Below are 24,286 nucleotides of genomic sequence, written 5' to 3'. Positions count from 1 at the left end.
AAGAAGGCCATGCTGGTGGAGGTGGTAGGAAAAAAGGACACACAGCTGGAGCCTGAGAGTCAGAGGGTCAGAGGCAGAGTAGCGGGTGCAAGGGGCTGGGGGAGAAGGGGAGGGATCAGGCATGACAGTTCATGGGTGTAGGGTCTCCTTTGCAGATGTTTGGGAGCTAGGGGGAGGCAAAGCTTGCATAATACCATGAGCACGTATGTTATAATGGATTCAGGTACACCACAGGGATGCAGGGTGAGCCAAGAAAGAGCTTAAATCAGAGCAGCCTGGTCTGCTTTTCACTTGAAAAAGATCCCTCCTGCAGCCAGGTGGAGAATGGATGGGAGGAGGACAGAAGGGGAGGCAGTACTCTGCTGTGACCATCCAGATGGGGGAGGATGATGACTAGGACCAGGGCAGAGGCCCGGAGATGGAAAAAGAGTCCCTGCACTCCCGGCCTCCTCCCCCGGAGCCCAGGTCGGCCTGCTTGTCCATGTCACCTCTCAGGCTGCAACACCAGGCCCCTGCATACTAGAAATAGAGTTAACGACTTGATCCACACTGACAGGCCAGGAGTTACAGCCTGTGAAGTATATCCCAAAAGCAAGGTTGTCTTCCTGAGAGTTTGAACCACTGCCAAAACTTCAGAGTCTTAGAGCCGTAAAGATTATCTCACAGGACCCTGCATTTCACACAGGAGTGGGGAGAGGGTTCTCATGCAGGATTTCACCCACCTCACCTTGCTTAGTAGTAGAAGTCTATTTCCTCTCTGGTTTTCCAGACTGACTATATTCCATTAACCTGTTTTCAATTTTGTTTTCTTATATCTACCTGACTGCTACGTCTAGCCAACAAGCTTTTAAATTCACTTCGGGTATTTTCATTTCTATAATTTCAACTTGTTTTCTGTTTTTAATAAACTCTTTTTTTTTAATAAACTCTTTTTTTAATAAACTCTTTTTTTCAAACTTTAAATTTTGTATTTTATACTGGGGTATAGCCAATTAGCCATGCTGTGGTCGTTTCAGATGAACCGCGAAGGGACTCAGCCATACATAATAAATTCTACTTTTATGGAATGTTCTGGGTTTCTGTTTGTTTGTTTGTTTTTTCTTCATTTAAGAAAATCTTAAAATTGATTATTGAACCATTTTAACGACAGCGGATTTTGAATCATTTTAAACTCTTTATCAGAAGTCTCCAGCATCTGGTTCACACCAGTACTGGCATCAGTTGGTTGTCCCCAAGGGGCAGTAAGACGGGGTTCCACGGTCAGGGGCTCCAGTCCGAATCGGTACATCCGGGGACTTAGGCGTATTTACGTATCCCCAACTGAGCGGAAAGCCGCCATGACAGCGGCAACCCTCTGATTCAGGAAGCGCTCAGGTCCACCTGCCTGCCTTCCCTCAGAGCCAGACTTCACCAAGCTTAAAGACACACTGCAGCTTCCGCCTCCCAGAGGAGATTTTCCAGGGGCATCCGAGGAGAGCTGAGTAAAGATCCTGAGGGCACAGACGTGGGGGTCTCCTGCTTGCTGCCCACACCCCCATGGCTGCCCCATTGCTCTCCTCTGTAGTCTGAAGACGACCTTGAGCTCTGAGGCACCCACCACACGACAGCTCTCAGAGTACTCCAAGCACGCCAGGGGCCGGACCCGCATGGCCATTCGCAACGGGCAGGTGTGGGAGGAGTCCTTGAAGAGGCTGAGGCGGGACACGGCCCTGACCAACGTCACAGGTACGGAAACCCACCCGCCCCCAACGGCAGGAAGGGCTCGTCTCTCTGCGGGAAAGAGCAGAAGCCATCAAGACTGAGGCTCCTGTCGGGAGCCCTCTCTTCTCTCTTCCTCAGAGCAAGGAGGGGCCGGGAGGGCAGCCAGGTCAATGCCCTTTCGGCAGAGAAAGGAACTCGGGCCCAGCAAGGTCACACTGCCAACTCCAAATGAGGGGACATTCGTGCCCTTTGGCATAATACCAGCTGTAATGCCTCTGTCCAGAGGAAGGACTAAAGTCAATAAACACGGGTTCCCTTCTCAAACCACAGTGCCACCAGTTCCGCCTGTGAAAGGGACAGTTAAGTCACCTGTGTCAGGGGAGATTTACTGGGATTATGTCACAGGTGAGGATCTGTCCCTCTGGTTCTGGGTACTGTGGAGCTGAAACAATGAACTTGCCAATTGATCATGCACTCTTCAACCCCTCCACCCCACGCCCTGCCAAAATGTCACAGTTCATGGACGGTCATGGAGGAAGGGGATGGATCTTGACGGGAGGACGAGACTGCAGGTTCTTGCTGGGAAAACTTCAAGTGGGGGAAGATCCCTGGCCTAGGACATGGGCAAATTCCAAAGTTCCCAAAGAAGGAAGGAGGCCAAGACATGGTAGGGAGAAGGAGGGAGTGCCTTGAACTTGATGAGACTCAAAAGGTGCTGGGCTTGAACCTTGGCCCCTGCCCATTTCTGCAAATAAGCCCCCTGAAGAAGTCCCGCCCCCCCCCCCCCAACAGGCCAGGACTGGATCCCCTGACGCCTTTTCCCTGCAGGTACCAGGATGGAGTACAGGCTACTCTAGGACTTGGGCAGCTCTCTCTTCTGTGCCCTCATGAAGCCCTCTGATGCCTAAAACTCCCCACTATGTTACACCTCCCAAGACCACAGCGCTCCTCACTTAAAAATGGCCTGTTCCTTCCCAATATCTTTCCCATTTAGATTCCTGTGTGCTTAGTAGTTTAGAGGTCAGTGGAATTCTTTTCCTTTTTTTTCTTTTTTGCAATGCCATGTGGCATCTGGGATCTTAGTTTCCCAACCAGGGGTTGAACTCTTGCCCCCTACGGTGGAAGTGTGGGGTCTAAACCACTGGACCACCAGGGACATACCCATCAGTGGAGCTTCTAGAAAAGCAGTCTTATCAAACAAACTCATACTAACATGCACCTAACCTCTCAGGGGGTACTTTCATTCTAAAAGAAAACTCCATTGACTCAAATGATCTGATAGACCAAGAATTACTAACAGTTCTTGGAGAAGGAAATGGCAACCCACTCCAGTACTCTTGCTTGGAAAAGGCCATGGATGGAGGAGCCTGTAGGATACAGTCCTCTGGGTCTCAAAGAGTCGCACACAACTGAGTGACTTCACTTTCACTGGAGCTATTCCTAATCTGTGCCGCCTTGGGCAAGTCTTGGGAACCCTATGGTCCCAGTTTCTTCTCTGTGAAATGAGAATTAAAAGTTTTACCTTAATGAGGTGTCAGGATGAAGGGTGAAACCCCCTGAGAAACGCTCGCTTAGAATGTAAAATGTATTCTCCCAAAAATCAAGTTCAAAAGATGAACCTCCCCTCGGGGCCTCGGAATGGAGGAAGAACCCAGGCCCAGGAGGGATAGAGGGTTTTCTGACACCACCTTGCCCTCTGGCGTCTCTTCTCTTTCAGACCCTAGCCTGGACCTGACTGCACTCTCCTGGGAGGTGGGCTGCGGCGCCCCCGTTCCTCTGGTGAAATGTGATGAAAACAGCCCTTATCGCACCATCACGGGAGACTGTAATAACAGGTGAGCGGCCGTGGGGGTGTGTAGTGCACAGGTTGGCCCACCTGCCCTACGCGGCCCAGCCAGGGGCTTGGCCTCTTGAGCACGAGAGGCAGGACTCCCATAGTCTCACCCTACCGGGCCAGCACCCGCTGGAAGCCATTCTGTTGGAACCCACCTGTCTCACTTTCCCAACTTGTCTAGAGAGACCACCCTATATGCGGCCGAAAGGAGCGCCTTTCCCTGGGGCGGAGGAGCCCGGAGCCTTTGGGAATGGGAGTGGTCCAGACCACCGCACACTTCAGAGGCTCCTCCTCCTCATACCGTCTCCCTGGGGCAGAGGCTCCGGTCCTTCCCCGGGGGAATCCCCTGGGGTGTGCGGAGAGCAGACCCAGGAGCTGGCCGGCCGAGGCTGAGGGCCAGCCTTGCCATTTCAGGAGGAACCCCGCGCTGGGCGCCGCCAACAGGGCGCTGGCGCGCTGGCTGCCGGCGGAGTACGAGGACGGGCTCGCCCTGCCCTTCGGCTGGACGCAGAGGAAGACGCGCAACGGCTTCCGCGTCCCGCTGGTGAGCGCGGCCGCGGGCAGGGGGCGAGCCCCGAGCTGGCGCGGGGAGATGGAGTCAGAGGGGAAGGGAGGCGCTCCCCTGAGTACCCGAGGAGAGGACGCAGACACGGGCGCGAGGACAGACAGACGCGTGGCAGAGCCACACCCAAGGAGACACGGAGATGGGGACTCGCTCCCTCGTGGTGTTCCGGGAAACGCCACTAGAGGGCTGCAGATCCCAGGTCCCGAGCCCAGCCACGTGGTGGTCATGGCCCAGCCGCCATCAAGCCAAGTACCCCGGGGTCTCCCAGGCAGATGGGCTCCCTGCACCATCCTGCTGGCGCTTGTCCTGCCGCAGCCCCTGGAGTGCATCAGCTGTTGTTTGCCTGCAGGTCCCATCTATTGGCCTTATCTGAGTTGGCAGGCCCTCCCCAGAGCCCCTCTATTCCTGTTTCCAGACGCCTGGCACCTCCTCCGTAGCATGTACTTAAGGGACAGCCTGCCTTTTTTTCCCTCTTTGAGTGGAAAGGGCATCAGCCTTGAAACCATCAAGTCATACAGACCTGGTCCTTTGTAGCTGTAGGACGTTGGTGAGTTGCTCTCACCCCTCTTGGACTCAGAATGGGAAGTAATGCCACCCACTTCAGAGCTTGTCCTGAAGATGAAGTGTACCCGTTACGTCGTGGGTACTCAATATACTGCATTCAATCTGAATCTTCAATGCACCTTTTCTTCCCTCTCCTTCTGTCTCCATCTGTAGGCCCGTGAGGTATCCAACAAAATTGTAGGCTACCTGGACGAAGAGGGTGTTCTGGACCAAAACAGGTCCCTGCTCTTCATGCAGTGGGGTCAAATTGTGGACCACGACCTGGACTTCACCCCGGAAACAGAACTGGGGAGCAGTGAGCACTCCAAAGCCCAGTGTGAGGAGCACTGTATCCAGGGAGACAACTACTTCCCCATCATGGTAGGCCCCTGCAGCGGCAGGCCCCTGGCAAGCTGCTTGCCTCCCTGGTGTAGCAGGTATTCCCAGCCCATCAGTCAGGACTTCCTGGAGATCTTGAATGCTGATCTGACAGTTTCCCAAGCCTCACTCGTTCTATTCATTCACTTGCCCACTTATGTTGTAAATAGACATCCATCATCTGCCATCATCAGGCCACAACTAAGCACCTGAGATTCAAAGATGAACGAGACAGCATCCCTTCCCTCGAGGAAGGAAGACCTGTGGGGAAAATGGACAAGTAATCACTAGTGGCAAAACTGGGAAGCTCTGGGGAGGGTTTTCTTCATCCCTGGCCCAGCGGCACTGATGTCACCTGGGGTCTTATTAGAAATGTAAAATCTCAACAGCACCCCAAACATTGGGAAGCAGAGTCTACCTTTTATCCAGATCCGCAGGAGAGTCATTGTATACTCAGTAAATTTGTGGAATGCTGCCATGAATCATCATGGAGTCCAGGAAGGCTACTCCCAGAAAGAGCTGAAACGTGATGGATGAGTCAGAACGAGCAGCAGGGACTTATGGGAATTACCAACAGGAAGGGAAAGGAATTTGCAGTGGCGCACCTTTCTTCTTATTCCTGGGTTTTACAGTGAGAGCGTGATTTGTTCACTCAAGCTTATCAAGAATATGTGTTGTGGTATAAAGACCATGGGCTTGCCAGGTGGCGCTAGTGGTAAAGAACCCACCTGCCAATGCAGAAGACATAAGAGACATGGATTTGCTCCTGGATTGGGAAGATCCCCTGAGGAAGGGCATGGCAACCCACTCCAGCTTTCTTACCTGGAGAACAGAGAAGCCTGAAGGCTACTGTCCATAGGGTCGAAAAGAGTCGAACACAACTGAAGCAACTGAGCACAGAACAGCACATGAAAAACATAAGCTGTGGAGTAAGGTCAACCTAGATCTGAGTCCCACCTCTTTCCCTTTCAGTTTGTATGTTCTTGGGCAAATGACTTAACCTTTTCGAGCCTCAGTTTTCTCTCATGTAAAGTGAGACAAAATTACCTAACTTACAGGGTTTTATGAGGTAAAGTGAGATAAAGTATACATGATACCAAGCACATGGTAGGTCCAAAAGAAATAAATGGTAGCTGTTGTTGGTAGTAATTATTAACAAACTCTTTCCCGCCTCATGTCCTGCTTCCCTGTGCCTGGATCCCAGGACTCCCTTACAACCGAAAATTTGAGGCTTTGGCTGTAAAAGATGGAATGATTCCTCTCAACCCTTTTACACAGCAGGAGGTAGTGAACTTCAGGGTCCTGGGGGCCCAGGATGTAGCGTCAGCACGAGGCCTCTGGAGGCAGTGTCTGGCACTAGGGTCCCAGGAGGGCACCATCAGCATCTTGGCCAGATGCATCCAAACCTGCCCCGGGGAGAGGCTGCCGGCTGTACCACCTCTGCAGTAACCCACCCCCATCTCTCTGCAGTTCCCGAAAAATGATCCCAAGTTGAAGACTCAAGGGAAATGCATGCCTTTCTTCCAAGCCGGGTTTGTCTGCCCCACTCCACCTTACCAGTCATTGGCCCGAGAACAGATCAATGCTCTGACCTCCTTCCTGGACGCCAGCTTAGTGTACGGCTCTGAGCCCAGCCTGGCCAGCCGTCTCCGGAACCTCAGCAGCCCGCTGGGTCTCATGGCTGTCAACCAAGAAGCCCAGGACCATGGGCTGGCCTACCTGCCCTTTGACAACAAGAAGCCGAGCCCCTGTGAGTTCATCAACACCACTGCCCGCGTGCCCTGCTTCCTGGCGGGTGAGTCTAGGCTGGGAATAGAGGGGCCCAAGGACAAAGGGATTATCCCGGGGACTGAGAGCACAGGGAGTCCGGAAAAGCTTCTCGAGGGTGCTCGGTGGCTTCCAAGCCCTGGAAGACTGACCCTTGCTGCTTCTCATTGTCTTCTGGAAAAATACTGAAAGCCACCACTTTCTGCAGGCACTGGTCCAGGACTGGCAGAAGGGCCCAAACAGATACAGGATCTAAGAACATGTGTTCTGTGTATGTAAAAAAAAAATTATTGAAATCCAGAAAAGCACAAAGAAAAGAAGAAACTCCACAAAATCCCACTACTCACAGATGATCATCCTTGACATTTTAGGGCCTATCTTTCCAGCTTTTTTCCTATCATAGATCTTGTTCTACACTGTTTTACACAATTGGGGTCATACTAGAGTGCAGCTCTGTAATCCGATGTTTTCTCTTCACCTATCACATCTTTAAATATTTTTTCTATTTCATCACGACCTTTAATGGTTACCTAGCATTCCATGGCATATGTTTATCATAATTTATTTTACCAACCCTATGTGGAGACGTTTAAGTCATTTTTAGCTTTTCTGTAATTTTGTTGCTGTTTGTAAGGTCATGAGCATCCTTGTTGAGGAATCCTTGTGCTGAGCTTCAGTAAGTTTACTAAGATAACTTCCTAGAGGAGGAAGTTCTATATAAATCAAAAGGAATGTATATTTTTAAGGCTTTTTATAATCTTGGCACAGAGCCCCCATTCCATGCAGCCTGTGCAACTGAAGCCCTCCAATTCTCATTCTAGGGGCTCATGCCCTCCTGGTCCTCTCTGCCTTTGGCTTCCAGAGGTCTTATCTCTTCCAAAAATCCAGTCTTCTAGGATGAAACCCACCCAGAGATGGCAGAAGGCCCAGGTCTCTTGCTAGATATCTTGGATTCTGTGTCCACACACACATCTCACATCAGTCCAGACATAAAACCAAGCCCTTCCTATTTTCCATAAAAATATCCACTAAGACCAAGCATTTGTGAATTTCACAGACTTTCCTGAAGATTAGCGGACACAAAGAGAAGCCCCCTTTAAAGCACCTGGTCTTTCACCATCTACATGACCTTCTCCTCCCAACAGCCCCCATGTCTATATTCTTCTCCCTTATTACACAGAATAATTTAACCCTTCCCAGGTTCCTACCCTCAAATCTGCATTCCTAAAACTGTTAGAGTTGCTCGGAACAATAAAAAGTCCCTCGCTGATTTGAACGTCCTGTCTTGGAAGGCAATTTGGATTTAATTAGCAAAATTTTACTTCTTAATGTCATCTGTAGTCTTTACCACAGTCTAGTTGGGGGGGGTCAACTTTATTATCCCCATTTTCACAGATATGAAGACTGAGGCTTAGAAACATTAAGTAACTTGTCCAAAGTGACAGAACTAAAAGGTGTGTATGCAGATCTGGGATTCAAATCTTTGAATCACAACTCAGATCTCTTTCCAGCTTCAATTAACGAGAAGGAGGGACTTAAGAGAGCTTCCCGCTGGGGCACCATCATATATTTCTTTGTGTAGGTTACTGCGTTTAGGGGCTGCTCAGGGTGAACCCACTTTCCTGCCTTCTGGGCTTTCAGAAGATTCCCGAGCCTCAGAGCAGATCCTGCTGGCCACTTCCCACACGCTCCTTCTCCGAGAGCACAACCGGCTGGCCAGAGAACTAAAGAAACTCAACCCTCACTGGGGTGGAGAGAAGCTCTACCAGGAAGCCCGGAAAATCCTGGGAGCCTTCATACAGGTGAGAAGCCCGGGAGCACTGCCTATACACCAGCCTCGCTTGTTCACCTGGCGCTGCCTTCTGCCTTCTGCCTTCTGCCTGCTGCCTGCTGCCAGACCTCCATCCCCCCTTCCGCTCCTCTCCTGCTTCTTTCCCACTGTCTCACTCTTGTAAGCCCTCCCTTCTGTTTCTTCAGCTTCTCTGCCCCAAAATGAATCCCTGGATTCAGGGTGTCAGCAGGTCATTCATATGTTGGTTTGCATCACTATGGTACAATGTCAAAAGCCTGAAGTTAACATTGATATGAACCATATAGTTTAATTGGATTTCACCAGTAATAAATGCAGTCTCTTCGTGTGTGGTATGTATGTATGTGTGTGTGTGTGTGTGTAGCTCCATGCAATTGTATCATGAAAAATGTGTAGTTTCATGTAACCACCACCACAATAAAGACACTGACCTCTTCTGTCACCACACAACTCCTTTGTGCTGCCTTTTTACCAGCTGTAGCTCAGCTGGTAAAGAATCCACCTGCAATGCAGGAGACCTGGGTTCGATCCCTGGGCTGGGAAGTACCCCTGGAGAAGGGAAAGGCTACCCACTCCAGTATTCTGGTCTGAAGAATTCCATGGACTGTATAGTCCATGGGATCACAAAGAGTCAGACACGACTAAACGACTTTCACTTCACTCACCCTTTCTGATAGGTATGTAATGATACTGCATTGTGATTTTACTTTGCATTTACCTAATGGCTGATCACACTGAACATCTTTTCACATGCTTTTATTTATTTATTTATATTTTGCCATCTGGATATCCTCTTCAGTAAAACTTTGGCTCATATATTTTGCCTGTTTCTTTTTTTTATTATTTTTTAATTTTATTTTGTTTGTTCTTTGACTGCCTTGGGTCTTAGTTATGACACGTGAGATCTTTCACTGTGGCCTGTGAGCTCAGGAGTTTTGCAGCGGGATCTCAGTGCACAGACCAGGACTGGCATCGAGTCACCTGCTTTGGAAGCATTGGAAGGTGGATTCTTAACTACTGGACCACCAGGGAAGTCCCTGGTTTGCCCATTTTCAAATTAGTTTGTCTTTTCATGTTGAGTTTTCAGTGTGTGTTAGTCACTCAGCTGTGTCTGACTCTTTGTGACCCCATGGATTATAACCTGCCAGGCTCCTCTGTCCATAGAATTTTCCAGGCAAGAATACTGGAGTTGGTTACCATTCCCTTCTCCAGGGGATCTTCCTTGACCCAGGGATCAAACCTGGGTCTCTTGCGTTGCACGAAGATTCTTTACTATCTGAACCATCAGGGAAGCCAGTTCTTTTTACATTCTAGCTATGAGTCTTTTGTCAGATGTGTGACTGTACATATTTTCTCCCAGTCTGTACCTTGTCTTTTCATTCTCTTAATAGAGTTCTTTGCAGAGTAAGGGTTTTAATTTTAATGAGGTCAAGTTTATCAGTTTTTTCCTTTAACATATTGTGCTTTTGGTGTCAAGTCTCAATTCTTTCCCTAAGTCTTAGGTCCCAAAGATTTATCTCCTGGTTTTATTTTTCTAGATGCTTTATGGTTTTATCTTTTACATTTAAGTTCATGACCCATTTGAGGTTAATTTCTGTATAAAGCATAAGGTTTAGGTCAGGGTTCATTGAGGGGCAGGGTGACTATTGATTTCTGATTGCTTCAACACGACTTATAGAAAGGCTATCTTTCAGCTTTTGCTCCTTTGTCAAAACTTCTTAATATTTGTACATATTTATATCAATCTATTTCTAGATTGCCCATTCTATTCCACTCTGTTCTTGGGGATTCTCCAGGCAAGAATACTGGAGTGGATTAGCATGCCCTCCTCCAGGGGATCTTCCCAACCCAGGGATCGAACCTAGGTCTCCCACATTGCAGGCAGATTCTTTACCATCAGGGAAAGAATACCATAAACATAGTATGTCTCTCCAAATGTTTAGATTTTACTTGATTTATTTCATCAGCATTTTATAATTTTGACCATACAGATCCTATACATGCTTGTTACGTACCTGAATATTAACTTCCTTTGGAAGAATTATAAATGGTTGCATCTCTTTTTTCAGTTTCCACTTATTCATTATCAGTGTGTAAAAATATAATTGATTTTTAGGTGTTGATTCTGTATCCTATGACCTTGCTAAACTCAGTTCTAGGAATCTGTAGATTCCTTGGGATTTTCTAGAGATACTTGTGTCATCTATATATAATTAGTTATATTCCTTCTTTTCTAATTTGTGTTTTTCATTTCTTTGTCTTGCCTTATTTACAAGCAAGAAGAGTATAACTTCCAGTACTATACCGAATAAGAGTGGTGACAGCAGACATTCTCATCTTCCCAACAGTAAAAGAAAAGCATTCAAGGTTTACCATTAAGTACATTAATTGTGAATTTTTTGGTAAATGCTCTATATGAAGCTGAGGAAATTCTGCTCTTCTCCTAGTGTACTGAAAGTTTTCAAATGAATAGATGTGGAATTTTGTCAAGTGGTTTTTCTGCATAGATTTATATAATTATATGACTTTTCTTCTTTAGTCTATTCTGGTTGCTTTAGGTTTATTTTGCTCTTAGTGCTAGTTTATTGAGGTGGGACCTTAGATTATTGATTTGAGAGCTTTCTTCTTTTCTAATATAAGTATTAGAAGCGATATAAATTTCCCTCTTGGCACTGTTAGTTGCATCCCACAAATGCTGATACACTGTGTTTTCATTTTAATTCATTATGTATGTTTTGTTGTTGTTACTTCCTTTCTCATTGACCTGTAGGTTATTTAGAAGTAAATTATTTTATTTCCAAGTGTTCAGAGATTTCACTGCTGCCTTTCTGTTAGTGATTTCTAGTTTGATTCCATCGTTGTCAGATAATATACTCTATATGATCTCAATTCTTTCAAATTTGTTCAAGTCTACTTTATAACTCTGGTACAGTTATCTTGTTGAATGTTCCACAGATCCTTAAGAAGTGTTTGTGCATTCTGCTATTGGTGAAATGTTACCTGTTACATTGTTCTTTCCTTTCTGAAGGTCCTAGCCTTCTTCTGTTACCATTTCTTTATATTTAAACAGGTTTTTTAGCCATTCTCTGAAGATAGGTCTGCTCACAGTAAATGCTCTTCTCTTCCTTCATCTGAGAATGTCTTTATTTCCCTTTTATTCCAGAGGAATAGTTTTACCAGATACTAGATTCAAGGTTGACAATTCTTTTCTTTCAGCACTTGAAAAATGTTGTGCTGCTTCCCTCTTGCCTCCATGGTTTCAAATGAGAAATTCACTGCTATTCAAATTGAAAGTGAAGGTCGCTCAGTCCTGTCCAACTTTTTGTGACCCCACGGACTATACAGTCCATGGAATTCTCCAGGCCAGAATACTGGAGTGGATAGCCTTTCCTTTCTCCAGGGGATCTGCCAACCCAAGGATCGAACCCAGGTCTTCCACATTGCAGGGGGATTCTTTACCAGCTGAGCCACAAGGGAAGCCCAAGAAAACTGAGGTAGGTAGCCTAGCCCCTCCAGGGGATCTTCCCGACCCAGGGATCAAACCAGGGTCTCCTGCATTGCAGGCGGATTCTTTACCAACTGAGCTATGAGCGAAGCTATTCAAATTGGTGTTCCTTTGTAGGTAATATATCATTTCTCCTTGGCTGTTTCTAAGAATTTTTGTGTTTAGTTTTCACAAACTTAATTATGATGTGTCTCACAGTAGATTTCTTTGGATTTATTCTGTTTGAAATTCAACTTCTTATATATGTAAATGTATGTCTGTCACTAATTTGGGGTGGTTTTCAGACATTATTTCTTCAAATACCTTTCAGTCCCATCCATTTCTCTTCAAATTATGGAATTCCATTAATATGAACATTAGATTTTTTGTTATTGTGCCACAGAACACGGAGGCTCTGGTTTGTTTGACTTTTTTTTTTTAAGTCTATTTTCTCTCTGTTTTTCAGATTGACTAATTTCTGTTGATCTGTTTTCAATTCTATCCTGCCATGTCCACCTACTACTGGGTCGAGTCAACAAATTTTTATTTCAGCTAGGGTATTCTCAGTTATATAGTTTCAATTTGTTCCTTTTTTTTATAAATTCTACTTCTTTTATTGGAGAAGGAAATGGCAACCCACTCCAGTATTCTTGCCTGGAGAATCCCATGGACAGAGCAGCCTGGCAGGCTACAGTCCATGGGGTCACAAAGAGTTGGACACGACTGAAGCGATTTAGCACTTCTTTTATGGAATGTTCTGTTTTTCATTTGTTTTAAGATAACTTAAAATTCATGATCTGAGCCACAGTCAGCTCCAGGTCTTGTTTTTGCTGACTCTATAGAACTTCTCCATCTTTGCCTCCAAAGAATATAATCAATCTGATTTCGGTGTTGGCCATCTGGTGATGTCCATGGGTAGAGTCTTCTCTTGTATTGTTGGAAGAGGGTGTTTGCTCTGACCAGTGCGTTCTCTTGGCAAAACTCTACCAGCCTTTGCCCAGCTTCATTCCATACTCCAAGGCCAAATCTGCCTATTACTCCAGGTGTTTCTTGACTTCCTACTTTTGCATTCCAGACCCCTACAATGAAAAGGACATCTCTTTGGGGTTTTAGTTCTAAAAAGTCTTGTAGATCTTCATAGAACCGTTCAACTTCGGCTTCTTCAGCGTTACTGGTCGGGGCATTGACTTGGATTACCGTGATATTGAATGGTTTGCCTTGGAAACGAACAGAGATCATTCTGTCGTTTTTGCAATTGCATCCAAGTACTGCATTTCGGACTCTTTTGTTGATATGACAGCTACTCCATTTCTTCTAAGGGATTCCTGCCCACAGTAGTAGATATAATGGTCATCTGAGTTAAATTCACCCATTCCAGTCCATTTTAGTTCGTTGATTCCTAGAATGTCGACATTCACTCTTGCCATCTCCTGTTTGACCACTTCCAATTTGCCTTGATTCATGGACCTAACATTCCAGGTTCCTATGCAATATTGCTCTTTACAGCATCAGACCTTGCTTCTATCACCAGTCCCATCCACAACTGGGTATTGTTTTTGCTTTGGCTCCATCCCTTCATTCTTTCTGGAGTTTTTCTCCATTCATCTCCAGTAGCATATTGGGCACCTACCGACCTGGGGAGTTTCTCTTTCAGTATCCTATCATTTTGGCTTCTCATACTGTTCATGGGGTTCTCCAGGCAAGAATGCTGAAGTGGTTTGTATATATAATGGTCATCTATATGGACCACATATAATGTGGTCCTTCTCCAGTGGACCACATCCTGTCAGATGTAGGGATAACCACTAGACCATTCAGGTATGACCTAAATCAAATCCCTTATGAATATACAGTGGAAGTGAGAAATAGATTTAAGGGACTAGATCTGATAGACAGAGAGCCTGATGAACTATGGACGGAGGTTCGTGACATTGTACAGGAGACAGAGATCAAGACCATCCCCATGGAAAAGAAATGCAAAAAGGCAAAATGGTTGTCTGAGGAGGTCTTACAAATAGCTGTGAAAAGAAGAGAAGCAAAAAGCAAAGGAGAAAACGAAAGATATTCCCATTTGATGCAGAGTTCGAAAGAATAGCCAGGAGAGATAAGAAAGCCTTCCTCAGTGATCAATGCAAAGAAATAGAGGAAAACAACAGAATGGGAAAGATTAGAGATCTCGTCAAGAAAATTAGAGATATCAAGGGAACATTTCAGGCAAAGATGGGTTTGATAAAAGACAAAAATGGTATGGACCTAACAGAAGCAGAAGATATTAAGAAGAGGTGGCAAGAATACACAGAAGAACTGTACAAAAAGATCTTCACGAGCCAGATAATCACAATGGTGTGATCACTCACCTAGAGCCAGACATCTTGGAATGTGAAGTCAAGTGAGCCTTAGAAGGCATCACTATGAACAAAGCTAGTGGATGTGATGGAATTCCAGTTGAGCTATTTCAAATCCTGAAAGATGATGCTGTGAAAGTGCTGCACTCAATATGCCAGCAAATTTGGAAAACTCAGCAGTGGCCACAGGCCTGGAAAACGTCCGTTTTCATCCCAATCCCTAAGAAAGGCAATCCCAAAGAACGCTCAAACTACTGCACAATTGCACTCATCTCACCCGCTAGTAAAGTAATGCTCAAAATTCTCCAAGCCAAGCTTCAGCAATACGTGAACCGAGAACTTCCAGATGTTCAAGATGGTTTTAGAAAAGGCAGAGGAACCAGAGATCAAATTGCCAATATCCGCTGGATCATCAAAAAAGCAAGAGAGTTCCAGAAAAACATCTATTTCTGCTTTATTGACTACACTAAAGCCTTCGACTGTGTGGATCACAATAAACTGTAGAAAATTCTGAAAAAGATGGGAATACCAGACACCTGACCTGCCTCTTGAGAAACCTGTATGCAGGTCAGGAAGCTACAGTTAGAACTGGACATGCAACAACAGTCTGGTTCCAAATAGAAAAAGGAGTACATCAAGGTTGTATATTGTCACCCTGCTTATTTAACTTATATGCAGAGTACATCATGAGAAATGCTGGGCTGGAGGAAGCACAAGCTGGAGTCAGGATTGCCGGGAGAAATATCAATAACCTCAGATATGCAGATGACACCAACCACCCTTATGGCAGAAAGTGAAGAGGAACTAAAGAGCCTTTTGATGAAAGTGAAAGAGGAGAGTGAAAAAGTTGGCTTAAAGCTCAACATTCAGAAAACTAATATCATGGCATCTGGTCCCATCACTTCATGGGAAATAGATGGAGAGACAGTGGAAACAGTGTCAGACTTCATTTTTTTGCGCTCCAAAAAGTGCAGATGATGACTGCAGCCATGAAATTAAAAGACACTTACTCCTTGGAAGGAAAGTTATGACCAACCTAGATAGCATATTAAAAAGCAGAGACATTACTTTGCCAACAAAGGTCCATCTGGTCAAGGCTATGGTTTTTCCATGGTCATGTATGGATGTGAGAGTTGGACTGTGAATAAAGCTGAGCGCTGAAATATTGATGCTTTTGAATTGTGTTGTTGGAGAAGACTCTTGAGACTCCCTTGGACTGCAAGGAGATCCAGCCAGTCCATCCTGAAGGAGATGAGTCCTGGGTGTTCATTGGAAGGACTGATGCTAAAGCTGAGACTCCAATACTTTGGCCACCTCTTGCGAAGAGTTGACTCATTGGAAAAGTCCTTCATGCTAGGAGGGATTGGGGGCAGGAGGAAAAAGGGATGACAGAGGATGAGATGGCTGGATGGCATCACCGACGCAATGGGCATGAGTTTGAGTAAACTCCAGGAGTTTATGATGGACAGGGAGGCCTGGTGTGCTGCAATTCATGGGGTCGCAAGGAATCAGACACGACTGAGTGACTGAACTGAACTAAACTGAACTGAACTTAAAATTGATTATTGCGCCATTTTAATGACAGCTGCTTGAAAATCTTTATCAGGTGATTCCAATATCTGATTCATGCCAGTGTTGGCAGTTCATTATCTTTTCTCATTTAACTTGTGGCTTTCTTGGTTCTTGGTATTATGAGTGATTTTCAACTTTATCCTGGACATTTTAGTTATCATGTTAGGAGACTCCTGATCCTATTTAAATCTTCTATTTAGGCATATATTGTTCAATAATGAGTTACCCTATATAGGTTTGGTTGTAGGTTCTGGCATGCTTTTGCAAGCTTTAGTTCCAGTGACAGTTAGCTTTCTGAGCCCTTGCAATGGTATTCTGGTCTGTTTCATTCTTCTTTGTTCTTCTGGGGTCCCCACCCAATCCCTGCTGACTCTGTCTGCAGGGCAGGAAGGTACTTTCCTGGCTGCCTTCTGTTGCTGAGTAACCTTCTAGAGTTATGGGTTAACCTTCTAGAGTTGTAGAAGCCACTGTGCCTGAGTCTCTATGCCACTGGGTGAAGAACAGAGACATGGGGCCTCACTGCTGCAGGCAGATCCTGGGTTGAGTTGTGGATCAAGGGTTGAGATGGCTAATGGCTTGAATTGTGAAGCAGATTTGGGGACTCTTTACTAGGTTTTTGCTGAGCTTCCCACTAGCCAGGTCCTCTGGAGAATGAGAGAGAAGGTTTTTCTTAACTGCTTTTGTCTATTTCTGTTGGAGGCTGAAGACTGCCATCCTCTCATGGACCTGGTCTGGGGCATGTAGGGACTCACCATTTTGTCATTCCTTGGCAAGGTCTTTAGCCAGTCCATCTTTCCAGCTTTCGGAGCCTATTTAGTGCTGTTTTGGATAATTTGCAGGGCGTTTAGTTCTGTTTAGTGGAGAATACATTTAGGTTTATTTAGTTACATTCAGTAAGGAAAACTGAGTGACCTCCGTCTTGTTTTGGAACCGGAAGCCCCATGCACATATGTTTAACCATCAAAGAGAACTATTTCCATTCATTTCTTAGCAAAATCTCTACAATTCAATAGTTTTTTTTTTTTTTTTTTTTTTTTTAATGTAGACCCATAAATCTTGCTGCTGGAGATGTGTATTAGGAAATCAAAGGATAAAAAATATCTACCTGAAGGCTGTCTGAGTTGAGGCTTTTATTAGTGCCTGGGCTGCCATAACAGAGTAATGCAGACTGGGTGGCTTACAGAAGAGAGCAGTGTTTTCTCACAGTTCTGGAGACTGGAAATCCAAGATTAAAGGAGTTAGCAGGTTTGATTTCTCCTGAAGCCTTTCTCTTTGGCTTGGCCATCTTCCCTCTCTTATAAGGACACTGGTCTTACAGGATTAGGGCTCCACCCTTATGACATCATTTAACCTTAATTACCCCTTTACAGGCCCTATCTCCACATACAGTCACCTGAGAGAGTTAGAGCTTCAGCATAGGGTTTCTTGGACTACAAGAAAAAGAAACCCACTCAGGATAACTGAGATGTTCAGTGTCGGTTCACCCTATACATAAATCAAATGGGACCTCCTAAGGGTTTCTCCTGGAACCTCAGGGCAGTGAGGGGGAGTGTAGTCAGGCCTCAGCAAGAGTGAGAGCCATGGACAGAAATCATTTGGAATTAAGGCAAGTCACTTTCACTGTCTGTCCCTCCCCTCTTCTCCTCTTCTCACATCTCTCTTTCTCTGCAGACGGGTTGTGTCTGCGTTTCTGCTCACAGTAGAAAATGACAACCCCTTATCACTCCATCACTCAATTGAGCACCATCAAAACAGTCTAGCATAGCTGCGTCTAAAATCTAAATTCCTGAGCAAGAGAATCTGACTAACCAGCTCAGTCTGGGGCTCTGGTCAGGCCAGGCCACTGTGGCCAGGAGCAATGTTCTGTCTCCTGCTGCCTCCCAGAGCCTGAGGACAAGGCGGCCTGATCCAAGGATGGCGTCCCCAGAGTCTATGCTGCTGAAGGAATGGGAAGGACCCATGAGGGCAAGAGAATATTATACACATTCAGTGGCATAATAATCGTGAGCTAGGTAGGAACATGCAAGATGTTAGGTAAAAAAGCAGAATGCATTTCACATAAATGTTTTCTAGGATTACGACCAAGTTAAAATATGTATACTATAAAGATTAGAAAGAATAAACAGTTAATATAATTATTGTGTTGTGGGATGGCATGACTCTTTATTTTTTCAAAATTGTCTCAGTTTGTGTTAGTTCACTCTTCTGAGCAAAACAAAACAAGAAACTGACCTCTCTATGGAGCAGCACTTCTTTCAGAATGGGGGATTGAATGAACTCCCCTTGGTTACCCTGTGACTCATTCCTGTGGTTCTCCATTCCTCTTGCCCTGGCCTTTGGGGAAAAGTTTAATAATGTAATTTTATGTTAAAGTGATACACAGAGACTGTGATGTTAGCTTCATCATAAATTCAGAGCAAAGATGACCAAGAGAGTACATTTCAAACGTCAAATTCAAGTGACTGATCAGTAGAGCCTATGTTGAGACAGATCATGGAAGATCAGCAGAAAGTATGTCATGATCAATTAGTAATGTCTGCTAGGGTTATGGGAAGGAGAATTGGACACATGCAATCCATAGGACACACATGCAATCCATTTGCCATCCTTGATTTTTGACCACTCATCCTTGGCTCCGACCTCACTCCACAAAGCTTTAAGTCTTCTCACATCCTTTTTTTCATGACTTGTTTTTCCTTGCAGATTATCACCTTTAGGGACTACCTGCCCATTGTGCTAGGTAGTGAGATGCAGAAGTGGATCCCGCCATACCAAGGCTATAACAACTCTGTGGATCCCCGAGTTTCCAATGTCTTCACCTTTGCCTTCCGCTTTGGCCACTTAGAGGTTCCCTCCACTGTGTCCCGCCTGGATGAGAATTACCAGCCGTGGGGTCCGGAAGCAGAGCTCCCCCTGCACACCCTCTTCTTCAACACCTGGAGGATAATCAAAGACGGTATGTCCTTTCGGGGACACAGTATCACCTGGCTGCCTCACTCTGCAGCCTGCTTCTAGAAAAACCTGGCGTGGAAGTCAGGCTTCCGCCACTTCCTGTGCAGCCTTGGGCAAGTGACTTCACCTCACTGAGCCTCAGTTCCTTCGTTTGTAAAACGGGAACACTAATAATACCTATCTCACTAGGATACTAGTGAAATGAAATATATATATATAAAGCACCCTACAGTGACTCCTGACACACAGGAGGTGGTCACTAAGTATTAGTTATTATTCTTTCTTTCCTACACTGACCTTTAAGATGCCAAGATTTCCCTGCTTCCTTTCCCTCCCTCAGGCTTCCCTGACCCTTGCAGAAAGAATTCCTGTGTCCAATAAATAAATAGGGCTTCTCCGGGCAGCTCAAATGGTAAAGAATCTGCCTGCTGTGCAGGAGACCTCGGTTTGATCCTTGGGTGGGGAAGATCCCCTGGAGAAGGGCAATGGCGCCCCACTCCAGTATTCTTGCCTGGAGAGTCCCGTGGACAGAGGAGCCTGGGTGGGCTATAGTCCATGGGGTCACAAAGAGTCAGACACGACTGAAAAGCTGACACACACGCACAGTAAATAAATTGCTCTCTTCTCTTCTCTATAACTTTCCACCTCCATTAAGTGCCAAAGGTTGGACCCCACTCCCCTTTATCCTGGGCTGTGTTGAAACTGGCTTTTACTTAAGGCCTGACAAGTCAGAGCATTTCTAGAGATGTCTGCCATCTCTTCTCATGGTGCACAGTTTCTTGGGGGACCATATGGAAGAGAAGGAGCCAAGTCTCTGAACAGGAGCTTGGAAGAAACCCTGAAGCTTATGCTCACGCATCACCGCAGGATGGCAGGCGGTGTGGATGGGCCTCCAACCCCCACACACCCTGTGGGCTGGACTGGGTTCTTCTTTCCCCAGTTCCAGCCCCAGAGGGCCAGTTGGCCTGTCTTTCACCTGAGAAAGAGAACCTGTCAGGAGGGGGGTATGCCCGGCAATGGAAGATGTCCCCAGCTGCCCCACCCCCAGCATGGCCTCCGGGTCTCCCTTGCAGGTGGAATTGACCCTCTGGTGCGGGGTCTGCTGGCCAAGAAGTCCAAACTGATGAATCAGGATAAAATGCTGACGAGTGAGCTGCGCAACAAGCTTTTCCAGCCCACTCACAAGATCCACGGCTTTGACCTGGCTGCTGTCAACTTAGCGTTGCCGGGACCATGGGATGACTGGTGAGTGGGCCCAGGGTCCAGCCAGGCCTGGGGAATGTTTCGCTACTTCTGGGGTTCCCAGGGACTCTCCTCTATAGCCCTGAGGAGCTGATCAGTTCTAAAACAGAAGGCGGAGATGCCTGTTTTAAAAACTCACCTGTGAAATGGCATCTTCCAGTGTCCCTAAGACAGAGGCCAGAGAATATATCTGGTACTATTCCCGGGCTCCTCAAATGAAAGAGATCAACCACTGACTTGTGACACCAGTTTAAAAGTCCAGAAAAGCGCCATTTCGGGGACGCCGCGTGTGCGAGAGCGTCCGGGAACGCTGGGCGGGAGGGGACTGAGAACACCTAGCCTAGGATCTGTGGATTTGGACCTCCGCATGTCTAACCCAAGATCTCGAAATGCATCGTGATTCCTGTCCATTGGACTGTAAAGTTTATGTAGGTAATCTTGGAAACAATGGTAACAAGACTGAGTTGGAACGAGCTTTTGGCTATTATGGACCACTCCGAAGTGTGTGGGTTGCTAGAAACCCTCCCAGCTTTGCTTTTGTTGAATTTGAAGATCCCCAAGATGCAGCTGAGGCTGTTCGAGAGCTAGACAGGAGAACACTGTGTGGCTACCGAGTAAGAGTGGAACTATCGAATGGTGAAAAGAGAAGTCGTAATCGTCGCCCACCTCCTTCTTGGGGTGGTCGCCCTCGAGATGATTATCGGAGGAGGAGTCCTCCAATCCAAGACGGAGAAGCTTCCCCCGGAGCCGGAGCAGGTCCCTTTCTAGAGATAGGAGAAGAGAGAGATCACTGTCCCGGGAGAGAAATCACAAGCCGTCCCGATCTTTCTCTAGGTCTCGTAGCCGATCTAGGTCAAATGAAAGGAAATAGAAGACCAGTTTGCAAGAGGAGTGGTATACAGGAAATAACTTCATTTGACAAGAGTATGTACAGAAAATTCAAGTTTTGGTTGAGACTTCATAAGCTTGGTGCATTTTTAAAATCTTTTAACTGTTCACATTTGTTTGTCTGTTGGAACAGTGACACAAAGGTGTAATTCTCTATGGTTTGAAATGGATCATATGGGGCATGTAATATCGAGAATTGTTACTTTACAATGTTCCCATAAGCAAAATTTAATTTGCTTTGAATTTTAGTCTTGCATAGGCTGACAATAAACCTCTTAACTCCTGCCCAGCTAAAGTCAATGTTTAACATTATGGAAATAAAAACTGGCAAAAATTGGAAGATTTTTTTCAACATAGCTGGGATATCGTATGCAGCTGTAGTTAAGCAGTTTTTAAAGGCTGCTGTGAACTCAAAAACCAGCTGAAAAAATGAAAGCTTCACCCTTAAACTATATTAGAGGTTTAAAAATCCCACTAGTCTTCACACTGGACAAAAGGTTGTCCAGTTGGTGTAGAATCTAAGAAGTTTCAAGGAAGTTAGTTTACCTTTGCTTTAGGTTGTAAGTTCCTTCTGTGAATGCTGTATATGAATACCTAGCTCTTTGTAATGTTCTTTATTTGGGAATCTGAGATACTCAAGATAACAAATGTCCTGCCAGTTTAGGGTACATTGTAGAGCTGAACTGAGTTACTGTGCAAGATTCATTTTTCATGCTGTCATTTGTAATATGTTTTGTGAGAATCCTTGAGATTAAAGTTTTGGTTAAAATATTTAAATAAATAAAAGTCCAGAAAATATTAAGAAAAGAGGGAAAGCGATGACTACTGGGCCTTCCTAAATGTAGAACTTTAAGAGCCAGACTGCCTGGTTTCAAATTCTAGCTGTGTGGCGTTAGACAAGTGACTTAGCATCTCTGTTCTTCGGTTTACATATGTGTACAGGGCTTAGAGCAGTGCCTGGACCCACAGTAAGCACCACATATCCTGCTGGCTCCCCTGAAGCCCGAGTGCCACAGGATAAAACAATGGCTCTCTGCCTGTCTCTTCCCAGAGGCTGTGAACGCAGCCTCTCTGGGGCTGATGGAGCTGGAGTGGGCATGTCCTCACAGGGCATTAGACAGCTTCCACCGCTCTGCCCTAGGGTATAACTCCTGGAGGGGCTTCTGTGGCCTCTTCAGCCCAAGACGCTGAAGGGGCTGCAGGCCGTGCTGAAGAACAAGATCCTGGCTAAGAAGTTACTGGATCTCTACAAGACCCCCGACAACACTGACATCTGGATCGGGGGCAACGCCGAGCCCATGGTACACAGGGGCCGGGTGGGGCCTCTCCTGGCCTGCCTCCTAGGGAGGCAATTCCAGCAGATCCGTGATGGGGACAGGTGAGTGAGGCCTCAGAAGGGAGGGCGGGGAGGGAGGCCCTTCTCGGAGGTGGGCATTGGGGTGGGCGTCCTGCAGGACCGACGCCAGACCTTGGCATGTTTCCAGGGACCTCCTCCCCCTTTGGCAGAGTGGGAAGGGGCCAGCAGCTGGGCTGCGTGGAGACCCTGCTTGTGTCTCTGCAGGTTCTGGTGGGAGAACCCCGGGGTCTTCACTGAGAAGCAGCGGGACTCTCTCGAAAAAGTGTCCCTCTCGCGCCTCATCTGTGACAACACCCACATCACGAAGGTCCCGCTGAATGCCTTCCAGGCCAACAGCTACCCACATGACTTTGTGGACTGCTCAGCCATTGATAAGCTGGATCTCTCACCCTGGGCCTCCAGGGAGAATTAGGGGCCCGGACTCCACAGCCTCCCACACTGTGCAGCAGAGCTGTCCTTGGCCACGATGCCATTTCAAGTAGACTCAGTGAGCGGCCCCTTCGGGCTCCCTGCCCTGTCCCAGGCCTTCTTCGCAGCTGAGTCTCTCTACATGCCCCCACGCACACCTTGCTCAAGCCCAAGGCAGCTGCCTTGCCTCTCCAGCTCTTCCTCTTGAGTCCCACCGCTCCACCCGCATCCTCTCCATCTTCGGAAACCCTCCTTCTGTCAAGACTTACAGCCTACAAGATGCCTTCCGATCTTGCTTGCCAGATGTCACCCATCCTTTCCCCAAAAAGTCTTGGCTGAGGCTGTGGCCTTGACACCCGTATCTCTCCCCGCCTTGAACTAGATTGTAAACTTCTTGAGCTCGGCCTCCAGCCTGCTTCCACCCATGTCCTGGGGCCCCCAGCATAGTGCTTGGCACACAGTGAGTGTTCAATAAACACCTGATGATTGACTGCAGATGCTGGCGATGACCTTGTTCCCCTCTGGAAGGCAGGCTTTGGAATCACTGCCAAATGAGTAATAGTGTTTACAGTTCGGACATGTCTCACCACGAAGAGGTCACATGCATGAGTCTAGGGAGTGAGAGGGCCCGGTTTGGTCCCCTCAGCTTGAAAGCGCTCTCAAAGAAGAGGAAGGAAGGGGCTCCTGCGAAAAGAAGGCATGGCTGTGAGGTGGCAGAAGAGCTTTCAGGGCATCGCCACAGGGGCAGAAAAATCCAAGCCTGGATTTCCCCCAGAGCTAGTTTGGGGAAATTCCCTGGCAATCCAGTGATTTAGGACTCCACACTTCCACTGCAGGGGACAGTTTCATCCCTGGGCAGGGAACTAAGATTCTCACATACCATGATGTGCAGTTTTAAAAAAACAGTTAATTTCTTTTCCAGGGGTCCTTCAGGGAAATACCCTCTTCTTCTAGGTTAGTCCTGGGAGGCTGTGAGGCCTCTGGCCGGCAGCTCCAGAATATTCCTAGTTTGCCACCCAGTACACACTCATGAGTTCTTTCTCAAAGACCCTCCTGGGTAAGGTCAGCCCAGTGGGGATCCCCAGGCCCCTGACAGGCGGGGTGGGGGTGGGAGGCCTGCAGCCATCCTACAGGAGAGCCGGCGAGCCGGAAGACCTGGGCGGCCCTGGCTCTGGGACCCACTTCTTGGAGGTCTCATGAGTCCCTTAACCCCACGGGGTCCCTTCCTGTCCTCAGTGAGAAGGGCCTGAGCAGGGTTTCTCCCGCTTGGGGGAGGTGCTAATGTCCGGGGCGCCCGTGGGCACGCGAGCCTCACATCCTTTCAGGCCCCAGCTGTGGGTGGCCCCCTCCCCAAATGTGGGAAGAAGGGAGAGAACGGGAGGGACTCCACCAGGCAGGCAGAGGGATTAAGTTCCAGGCACGCTCATCAGGGGAGTCTGC

At 46.9% G+C, this 24,286-nt stretch overlaps 1 protein-coding gene and 1 pseudogene across 1 annotated transcript in view; both read left to right on the top strand.

The window, feature by feature from the left end:
* LOC136150196 (lactoperoxidase-like) overlaps positions 1-22,850 on the top strand; it is a 60,003-nt gene extending 37,153 nt beyond the window's left edge. Inside the window, 12 exon segments of the mRNA XM_065910940.1 lie at positions 1,565-1,725; positions 3,419-3,536; positions 3,950-4,079; positions 4,818-5,024; positions 6,492-6,816; positions 8,430-8,590; positions 18,703-18,955; positions 20,025-20,169; positions 20,171-20,196; positions 22,223-22,252; positions 22,255-22,459; positions 22,643-22,850. Coding sequence (XP_065767012.1) covers positions 1,565-1,725; positions 3,419-3,536; positions 3,950-4,079; positions 4,818-5,024; positions 6,492-6,816; positions 8,430-8,590; positions 18,703-18,955; positions 20,025-20,169; positions 20,171-20,196; positions 22,223-22,252; positions 22,255-22,459; positions 22,643-22,850 — 1,969 coding nt within the window.
* LOC136150283 (serine/arginine-rich splicing factor 3 pseudogene) lies at positions 20,583-21,157 on the top strand (annotated as a pseudogene).
* Positions 22,851-24,286: the final 1,436 nt, after the last annotated feature.

This window comes from Muntiacus reevesi, chromosome 18 (assembly GCF_963930625.1).
Source record: "Muntiacus reevesi chromosome 18, mMunRee1.1, whole genome shotgun sequence".
In the NCBI taxonomy this organism is placed as follows: Eukaryota; Metazoa; Chordata; class Mammalia; order Artiodactyla; family Cervidae; genus Muntiacus; species Muntiacus reevesi.
Note: the sequence above shows the minus strand (reverse complement) of the source record. Positions and strands in the feature narration are given on the sequence as shown.